This window comes from Heliconius melpomene, chromosome 14, assembly GCF_056956725.1.
Source record: "Heliconius melpomene rosina isolate 202511_hmr_F chromosome 14, ASM5695672v1, whole genome shotgun sequence".
In the NCBI taxonomy this organism is placed as follows: domain Eukaryota; kingdom Metazoa; phylum Arthropoda; class Insecta; order Lepidoptera; family Nymphalidae; genus Heliconius; species Heliconius melpomene.
The window spans coordinates 827,363-837,999 of NC_140402.1; the positions used below are offsets into that span (position 1 = coordinate 827,363).

Here is a 10,637-nt window from a genome sequence, read left to right on the forward strand (position 1 = left end):
TTTACACACTTAATATTGTAATTTCTCCTTGATATCAGTACGTATACTAAGGAAAAACGCCATATCTAACATATTGGAACGTCTTCGACACTTCCTTCATGATTTGATAACGACTTCCGTCGTCCTCTAAGATCCTTGTACGCTAATGTTTTACAGCATTCGGCTGAGGCGGAAGCACTTAATGTATTTTAAAATAATCACTCTATAACTATAGTATCATTAAATTTGACATGGTCCTTTCTAATGGTGAATATGTAATTCAGTAGTACAATATTATATTTACTGGAATTCGTTTGCTGTTTTGTCAACTTGTTGTATTCGAGATGTAGTTTCTGTTATTCGCATATACAGACTAAGTGAAATACCTACACGATCGATGCAAATAGAATGTGAACCCACTACCATCACGATCCAACTAAGCTGCGACGTCGTTCAGCAATAAACATTAACACTATAAAATTTTCCTCCACCAAATAGTATAGATAACACTTATACTTGTTTGTAATAATAGTAATAATTCCTATGATAACAATATCATTAATAGTAAGGACGCGGACTTAATGGCGCGACGTCATGAATACTAATTCAACGTACCAAGCTCTTTGCCAGAGCTCAGCATATCGGACATGTTTAAAATAATAATCGAGTCTCTTGCATTTAACTGATAACACTGGTTTCCTGTTTATATCATTATTTAAAATATTGTTTTCATTACTCGTTTCGAATTACAAGTGAAATTATACTAACTTTACCCTTTCTTTTTTCACAGACGAAAAAGAACAACCCAAACCACATAAAGAGGCCTATGAATGCGTTCATGGTGTGGTCGCAGATTGAACGCAGAAAAATTTGCGAGCAAACGCCAGATATGCACAACGCGGAGATATCCAAAAATCTGGGCCGCGTTTGGAAAACTTTGAACGATGAAGAGAGACAGCCCTTCATCGATGAAGCGGAGAGGCTCCGGCAGTTGCACATGCGGGAGTATCCCGACTACAAGTACCGCCCGCGCAAGAAGACCGCCAAGCCGGCGCAGAGGAGCGGCGCGATAACCAAGCAGAAGCGCAAGCAGCGCGCCGACAGCAACAACAACAGGGGACTATCTCGGCGGCGGCCGCGGCCGGCCCCAAGCGCTCCCAGCGCGCCCGCGGAGCCGCCCGCGCCGCCCGCGCTGCCCGCGTCGCCGGCCGGTGCGCCCGACTCGCCCGAGTCCGCCTGCTTCTTCGACGACAGCACGCGGCGCGAGCAGACCGACCTCACCGACCTTTACTCCATCACGGACCTGCTGCCGCTGCCCGCGGACTGCGAGGTGGACCTGGACGCCCTCACCGACATGGAGTCCTTCGAGACGGCGTCCTCCTCCTCCGGCTCGCACTTCGAGTTCTCCTGCACGCCGGACGTGTCGGACATGCTGAGCGAGATCGGCGTGGCGGGCGACTGGGACGACCACACGTTCTCGTCGTACCTCACGTCGTCTTAAAGCGGTGCCCGGGTCGCCACGGCCGCTGGCCGGTACCACTGATCTCATACTCGAGCCGCCGCATGGGGGCCGACGACGCGGCGACCGCTCGCCGCCCCGCCTAGAGAGTGCCTACATCCAATTGACGTGTCGACATTTGGATTTAATGTACAAAGTTATTTAATAAGATTCATGTTTGGAATTTGTTTTCCAAGTTAATTGGCCTCATGGTCGCGTTCACTTTGGTGTTCTTTTTCGGTTTATTTTCAATGCGAACTATTTGGAAACGGCTCCTCGGCTTCGCCGGGTCAAACATAGGCTGTGAGTTGGTTCTCGTTTTGTGGTATTGCTTTATTTCGAACATTTTCTTTTCCACTCGGGGTGATTTCCAAACGGCACGTCTCAGACGCATCTCAGTAAATAATCCGTCTATACTCTCCGTCGCTGTTAGCAAGCCGCGGTCCAGTCGCCGTATGCTCGCACCGCGTTTCTGTATTCGTACTCGTATGTACTAGTTACTACAGTAATCAGCATGGCTTCTATAGTAAGTTCTCAAATACTTTCTTATTAATAATTTTACTTTTACAATTTTATTCTAAGAAACGTTCATTTAAAAATATTAAGTGAATATCATTTATACAGTTAAATAAAAATGTTAAGTGCGTATCTTTTAATATTGATAGAAATATAAATAACATTAGGTTAAAATCAACAATATACTTTGCAATGCGCAAGTTCATTTGATATTTCTCATGCACACATAATATGTAGAGGTAGTACGATTTCTTTTCTTTTGGGAGCTAATCGGTATGTCATTTGTGAGATTTCGGAATACGGAATTGTTGAATAAGGATTTTTGGGATGTCTCAAGTTGAGCCCTTGCCAGAACCGGCCCTGCTTTTTGTAAAGATGCGATTGTACAGACGTTTCTGAAATTTCAATTGTTAGTCGCGGGACTGTTCCCGTACGATTCGAAGAAGCCGTGGCAAGGGATTTGCGTAGGTGTTTCAGAGTCGATAAGTCTTGTAGTGTATGTTAGGTTGTTGTAGATAAGATTATTTCCGTTCAATGGTAACGTAAGAAGTACTTTGTATTGCGAAGAAATGACGGCATCTCAGGAACGATGCAAACGGACACTAGCCTTCTCTCCTTCATTTCACATCTTCACGCTTCAACGTAAAAAATAAACGTATATAAAATACATACATATCAATAAAGAGAATGTATTAGTTCGCGGGACGGCGATGATCAATTTGTACGATCAAAACGATAATTCGGTTTCCAACCAATGTTTTGCTATTTTTAACTCTGTGATTTACTTTATGTATTTTCTAAATTATAAGAATCTAGTGGAGACTGATATCGCATAGATTAGTTTTAGCAGCGCTAGCTTCTCTAACTTTTTTAATTTTTAGAACTGGGCATAATTTTAGTGAAGGAAAACAATACGTACATATTTTTGATAATTTGCTCGTCTGTGGAGATCGGGACATCTCTTCGCCATCTTCAGCGATCGCTTATAAGATTAGGTAACAGTGGTTTTTTACGAATTTATAGTTGCAAAGCCGACAGCGCCCGATGTCCACAGGAAAGCGCGTGCAAACTCAATTTGTATAAAAAAAATCGCATAAACTGTCAATTCATTGAAAATGGTGTCAGTTAATAAGCGGGGTAATGTTTCCGAAATGAATATTACCTCAGTCATTTTAAGATATAGATATAAATCTTCTAAAATATAAAGTTTCAGATAACGAGAATAATATTTGTAGATATTCTGTGTCCCTAAAATATATTTCGTAATAAGGGATCTATTGTGCTGATAAAAAGAAAAAAATGCTTTACTTATATTATATTCTTATAAATATATTGTGTAAAAATAAAAGTCGATGTAAAAGTAGTGTGTGTCTATGAAAATCCAATTATTTTTAAAGAAATGCGTAAATATATGTTATCTATACATAATCTTAACGTGAATCTATGTAACTGTCTTGTGCGTTGTAGGCGTTATATATTATAATATTGATAATAAATTTAAAAAAGAAGAAATAAATTTGTGCCTAAAGAATTACTTGAAAAACTTTCATACATGTATATTTTAGTGATGCTCAATATATCTTTGTAAGCGGGTAGTGGTTCGAAGCTGTTGAACGTCAGACCGTACTCTCGGACGCCAGTCATGCATTTTGTGGTGATTTTCCTTCATTTAAGGCTTCGCTTCTTTGCTAAGTAAAAGATACCACTTTTGCGTATTCATTAATATCGTCTGTACTACCAGTGGGCTCACTACACGTAAATGCTAAGCAAATCTTAATTAAACTTTCACTTTTTCATATTAGATGATCCAATTTTAATGGAAATTTGAACGTAATGGTAACCTATTTGAAAAATAACTGCTTAACGATTTTGCCATAGTTATTATAACTGGAATTGAAAAAGAAAACAGTACAGACGATATTATAAGTTCACTAGAGTAAGATGCTTTGGTAATATCGCCATTTTGAAATATCGTTATCATCATTCCTTTTGTATTTGTGAATATAGCAATAATAAAGTAACCTTCATCTCATAACAAGCTAACGATTCTTTTTGTGCAAGGTTTTTGTTTTGATACATTTAACTTTGAAAAGCAATATAGTTATTGTGACATGAACGCTCAAATTAGACTTAAATGTCATTTCTGTAGAAGTTACTTATACATACATATACGAGTATTATATGAAAATTATTAATTTCAATCCGTTTATTATTTTATCGCTTTCAATAAAGAACAAGGGATAGCCTCGTTGTGAGAATATTTAAATAGCGCTACCCCGTGAGTATTGTAGAACGACATCGAATTTATTGTTGTATTTAGCGCTTCTTGTTGTGGTTTTTCAATAATTGGAATTATCAGGGTTTCGATGTTTTCGTTTGAAATTAATATTTGTAAAAAGATCTTTTGTAAATTGTAATTTACACACACTTAGATGTTTCAAAATTGTTTTTCCGATAGTTTGCTTGGGTCGATAGGCTTCTCCCCTCTTAGCCTTTTAAAATCTGTCAAGGTATTTTAAAATGTAAATAAATAAGTATTGAAACTGTTTATAATAATGTAAAAGTCAAAATAAAGCGATACTGTGACAAAAAATTAGAGGATATATATATAATACGCGTCTCAAACAAATAAATATCATCGGAAGACGTAGTTAGTTGTTGTAGGTTATGTATGTAATTATAATAAAAAAAATTCTATATAACTATGCGTATATGATTTTATTCCTTTTTGCGTGAAAAAGGAGAAAAATTAGATATGCACAGTTTACTCTTCCGTTCCAATCTTTGATTCTGATGCTGTTGTTGACAAATTGTGCTAACAATCCCTCATTTAGATGTAAAAATAACAATTTCTTGTATTTGTTAGACGTAACATTGACTACATTCAGAGATGTGATCTCGTTCAAACCAAAAATAAAGCAATAAGTGAGATAACAGTACAGAATAAAAGATTGTCAACACTTTGCCTCAGTCTGTGCTTACAAGATCGCTTGTCACACAAGTAGATTGATGTTTATAATATATGTACGTACGTAGGTTATGTATGTTTAACATTATGTAATCGTATAAAGGTGTTTCGATTGAAAATGTTAGTGATTCATTCACAGAACTGAAATCGTTGAAAATATTCTAGTTATGTTGTTTGATATAAAATTTGAACGTAATTATACTTGTAACATATGTATGTACTTGTTGATTTGGTTAATAAGCGTCTTCTATCTTAAGGTTTATTTTCATTAATTTCAGACTTTGTGACACAACGAAAAATTCTTCCCTGTTCGATAGCACTTAACATATTAATAATAAATAATATACTGATATAATATGTGTCTTTAAGAATAAATTTAAACACTTATTTAACCGTATTGTATGTCGACTTCAACCAGTAGTGAACATATAACGATATTATAAATTATCTGAAAGTTGACTTAGCTGTGTCATTTAATAATGATTGATATAATGTTAAAGTTAATGATATAATAATGATAATAATAATAAAACAAACAAAAATTTCGCACAATCTGAGTAAAGAAACTATTATATGTAGATATAATGTAGGTATTAAATTTAATAATAATAATCGTAACATAAAGTTACATATACGTGTGATAGTTAATTTTACGTTCCACAGTGTTTTATTTAACCTCATCACATCAAAATTTCTTGTTTTTTTCATTATATGACCAACTTCCCGTCTTTCTTTGAAATCAAATGTCTATTAGAATCTTTTCTTAGTTATTTAGTAGATTTTCGATCAAATTTTAAATGAAGATTAAAAAATAATAAAAAATGGTCCATTTAATTCCATCAATTAATGTTAAGGTTATTAATTATAATCGCAGCAATTGTATACTTAAAAACGTGTGCTTACATTTGTACTGAATGTAGTACCTTACCTTACTTACATGCCAAAACGACTAACTTTGATGCTAACGAGCATGGCTTTAAATGTAAAAATGTGACTGATGTTTCATTGTCATTTCTATCGTTTTTTTTTATTCTTTGCCATTGGACGTTGTAAATACATTGTTAATAAGTTACACAAGGCCACCTATGTTTATATTTTCTCTGTATGTATGTTCATCACACAGTAGTCCCAAAACATCTAGTCTTGAAAGAATTTGGGCATCCTCTTCTCTCGCATCAACAAATTGTGTGTGTTTAGAGGAATATCGTGGCCTTCAGTAATTGATACCTGATTTTTTTTATATATATTGTGTTTTTTTTTTCTATTGATACCAAAAAATATATGTCAATCTTTTAAGACACTGTTACCGATGGATCTCTCTAGAACTTACAGTTGCAGTTTCTTAGCTTACCAAAAAGTGAATAGTGGAAACGCTCGTCTGTACCGGCTCTGTAATCGGTCTTGAATGTATATATTATTATATAAACGAATTAAAATATGGTTTTAAAAACAATAACGATCCACATTTGGGTTTTTAAAATTTGAAAAAAAAAAACTAGTGTTAGTTTTTTTTATTTTAATTCTAAGTTATTGTGAGGTTCTCCTCTGTTGTATAAATTATTACATTTGTATCCTATAAGGCATATAGTAATTGCAAATATTGTACGTAGGTTTTAAATTGTTAAGATTGAGGGAGTTTGCTATAGTTATGGATATAAGACAACGTGTAAATTTTGTAATGTCCTTTGTTTCAATAATGAATATATATTATTATATGGTAAAAATAAAATCATCCAGTTTTTAAAAAAATATATATTACCAGATTTTTATTGCACCCTTTATTTACCTTTGAAATTAACAGTTTTTTTTAAATAAAGTATATCAAATTAAAAATTATTAAAAGCAGTATACATATTATATTAATCAAATTTGAATCAATTAATTAATAAAAAACATTAAATATTGATTAAGAAATTAAATTTACAATATAATCAGATACCTAATAATAAAAAATATACATTAGTATGAGGCCGTCGCGTCGTGGCGCAGGGACACAAGGGTGCGACAGTAATCGCAATGGTTGGGGGTTCGATGCCCACTCGAGGAATTAATTATTTAATTGTATCATTTTCTCGCTCTGGTAACGAAACAAAACGCGCCGTCGACTTTCGCCATTCAACAAGCAAAGACTAAAGAATACGGCGGGTGGCAAGTCCCAGGAATTGCTCCGAGCTCCTCATCTTACATGGTGATGGGCATCCCCACTATGAATCCATGGACTGCAACGATATTTTGTTATTAGAACAAAATAAAAATCAAATATTATCTAACTGTAAACTGTGATGGCTGTGGGTTCGATTCCCACTTGTGGGAAAGAATAAACTTATTTTTAATTTTCTGGTGATAATAAGACAAAACACTACGTTGAGTTCTGCCACTCAACAAATGTCTCGAACATTAACTAACAGCGTGAACTGATAAATAAAAAAATCTATATCTATGGCCACAAATAATAACAAGACCTGTAAATATAAACCATTACTAAAACTTTAAGACTTTTGAATTTAATAACTTTATAATGCCATATAAGAGAAGGGCATACAAAATTAAAGCGATAAATTAAAATTATAATCAACTTGGAGATTCGAGGGTGAATCTTAGAGTTTGCTTAATTAAAATCAACTTATATATATATTAGGTATAACAAAGTGTTATAACACTAGGTTCCCTCTGCATAAGCTGCTATAAGCGACATTCAGCAGAAAGCTTATAAAATAATCTTTATAAACTAAATTACTTTAAACTGGAAACGAACTCACACCAGCACCCAGACACGTACTAACATCATCACGACGGAGTCTATCGAAGTAAATTGTTATAAATCGAACTGGGAATCATTTTCAATCAGCAAAATGTATGGCATCACGATTTTAGTCCCGTTTTCTTTTATACCAACCAATAACATTGGTGTGTCAGATGAATACTAATATAATACATTTTTATTCTACGCCGCTCTTGTTTGACTTCAACTTGATTTGAACCCACTATACTATTTACTTACGTTTATTTATTATATAAATAATAGTTTAATATACGTGAACGTTTCGAACTTGTTAGTACTTGTTTTGAATCTGAAGTGTAAAAATGATGTGTTCAATTATCTTACTTTAAATCAGCCGAGGATATGAAATAATTACTCCGGCATAACGCGGCGTTAAGTTTCGCCACCCACCATGCAATTTCTATACGATAGTTTCGATTTCATACTAGTAATAAAAAATGATATTTTTTATGTATATAAAAATACTAGCGTATCGGAAAGCGTTTGAGTCGCGCTTTTGGGTTACTTCTCCGCTTAGGGGATAATACGCTTTGATAGATACCCAGTGCGGCGTTGAGTTCCGTTATTCAACACACAATATCTTGATAATTAAATAATACGTAAAGACACCTTAACACTAGAGTCCTGCCTATCCTGACATGCGGGAAAAAATGTGAAGCTGTTTTAATAGATATATAAAAAAATACTAGAATCATTAAACAGGCGACATATTGCATTTGAAATACAATATATAATTTACTTGAAAACATAATACTCTTATCACCATTCTGACTAACTGATAGCTTATCACAGCGACAGATTGTCTGTCACATACGATTAGCATTGAGTGTTGATACCTACTTCAAATGTACTATAGTTTATGTACTTTCTAGGTATAGTGTAGCTGGGTAAGTAAAGGGAACCTAGTGTGTACACAATTACTTTCTTTAGAGGGAACCTAATGTTAATACAATTTGTCCTCTCTTTCCACCTGCTTTTGAAACATTATGTTTTAGTGGTGAAGCTCAATGCTTTAACAGATGGATGAAATCGAATTATTGTAATATAATTATATTTTGCGGCTAAACGCGACAGGTTTTGGGTTCGATTCCCACTTGAGAAAAATAAATGTTTAATATATTAATTATAAATAGACTCCCAGGTTCCCTCTGCTATGTGGGGGATAGAGCGTGAAACAAGTTGTAGTAGTTATGTATTTTTGAATACATTTGAACAGAAGTGATAATCTTGGGTGAAGTTTGAGATATTACGCAATAGTTACAAGTTCGATTTCCACTTAAAGGAATGCTTATATTTACTTCACCATTCAATAAAATTGCATCATATTGAGAAACAAATTAAAACCGCAAATAAATACAAAAAAAAAAGTTACGAATACAATAGATACAAAATTTTCCCCGATTAAAAAAAATCGTGATAGCTTATCGTGACGTCATCACGACCTTGGACTGAGGTCATTGGCACGGGAAGGGCGGTGATTGTATAAAAAAACACATTAAGGTGTTTAAACGATACATTTATTCATAGATCTGGAGGATTTTTGGACGAGAGTGCATTGAATCCGGACATGTAAAAGACCTGATGCAACTGACCTGATGCAATTGACGTCAAATGTTTGTTTTTGCGTGGATGTGTTAGCACGTACTTATTTATAGTTGAATATGTGAGATCTTTGTGGCGCAAGGGCACAAGCGGGGCTGTAAACGCGACTGGTGCTGGGTTCGATCCCCACTTCGTGGAAATGAAATATTTATTTAAATTTATATTTTATGAGAATAACTTTAAAATGCCTCTATTTTCAAGCTAAAAAACTATTGTAATTAAGTCACAACAACGGTTCATGTTTGTATACGTCAATCACAACACTGCTAGAATCATCAATCATTATAGAGTAAATAGCTGAAATTGTTGTTTATATTTTAGCAACTTCACGCTTTTCCTGATATAGACAAACAGTCAGGTAGAATTTAGGGTTGGGACACTACGTTTTTCATTTTGACCTCGAATTCCGAACATTTTGGTGTTCAATGACGGAACTTAACGCCGTTGTTTATTTTGCCAGAGCGGCGAAGTTATTATAATTTATTCTCTCGAGTGAAAATAGAACCTATAACTATCAGGTTTATAGATGATATAGTGGCAATGTTTGTATTGCTTAATTACAAACATTGCCGCAATTAGAGGCTGTCGATCCCGTACCACAAGCGTACTGCTGTAAACGCGACGGTTGCGGGTTTGATTTCCACTCAGGGGACTAAAATATTTCATATTCTAAATTTCTCACTCTGGTAACGCACAATGGTAAAGCGTGACGTTGAGTCCCGTCAACACACAATGTCTCGATATTTCGGCGAAAACTGAGAACAGAAATGTCTTAATGGAAATAGAAATAAATAATTACTATTTAACTTATTAAGGAGTCTCTAATTCCTATACGCGTGACACAGGTGAAGCTATTTGTGAAATAAAACTTTAAAAAATATTTAAAATAATGAATAAATAATAATAAAAACTAAACGATTATTAAGATTTTTTCATATCGCATGTCTATGAAACAAGAAGATCTACACAAGCACCAATGACCCACTTGTAATAATTATATATACATACTAATGCAGAAGGGCGTGGAGTCAGCCTGACTCACATTTAGATAAAATCCAAGGTTAAAATAACTATGCAATATAGGGTTAAGTTGTATTTAAACTAGCTTTTACTTGCGCTGTATCTCGCACATAACGGGCTATACCGAGGGAACCTGGGAATCTAAGTATAAGAAGCATTGCGTGATAAGTGAGAGATTTTAAAGTATTTTGTCACGTTAACAAAGCAAGGTTTTGAAAATACTTATATTTAATTTCCTCGAGAGGGAATCGAATCTACATTGCAAGCTTAAT

At 34.6% G+C, this 10,637-nt stretch overlaps 1 protein-coding gene across 1 annotated transcript in view; it reads left to right on the forward strand.

Moving 5' to 3' along the window:
- LOC146531830 (uncharacterized) overlaps positions 1-6,714 on the forward strand; it is an 80,074-nt gene extending 73,360 nt beyond the window's left edge. The window contains exon 2 of the mRNA XM_085197230.1: positions 770-6,714. Coding sequence (XP_085053356.1) covers positions 770-1,480 — 711 coding nt within the window. The 3' untranslated portion in view covers positions 1,481-6,714. The remainder of the gene's footprint in view (positions 1-769) is intronic.
- The last annotated feature ends 3,923 nt before the right edge of the window (positions 6,715-10,637 follow it).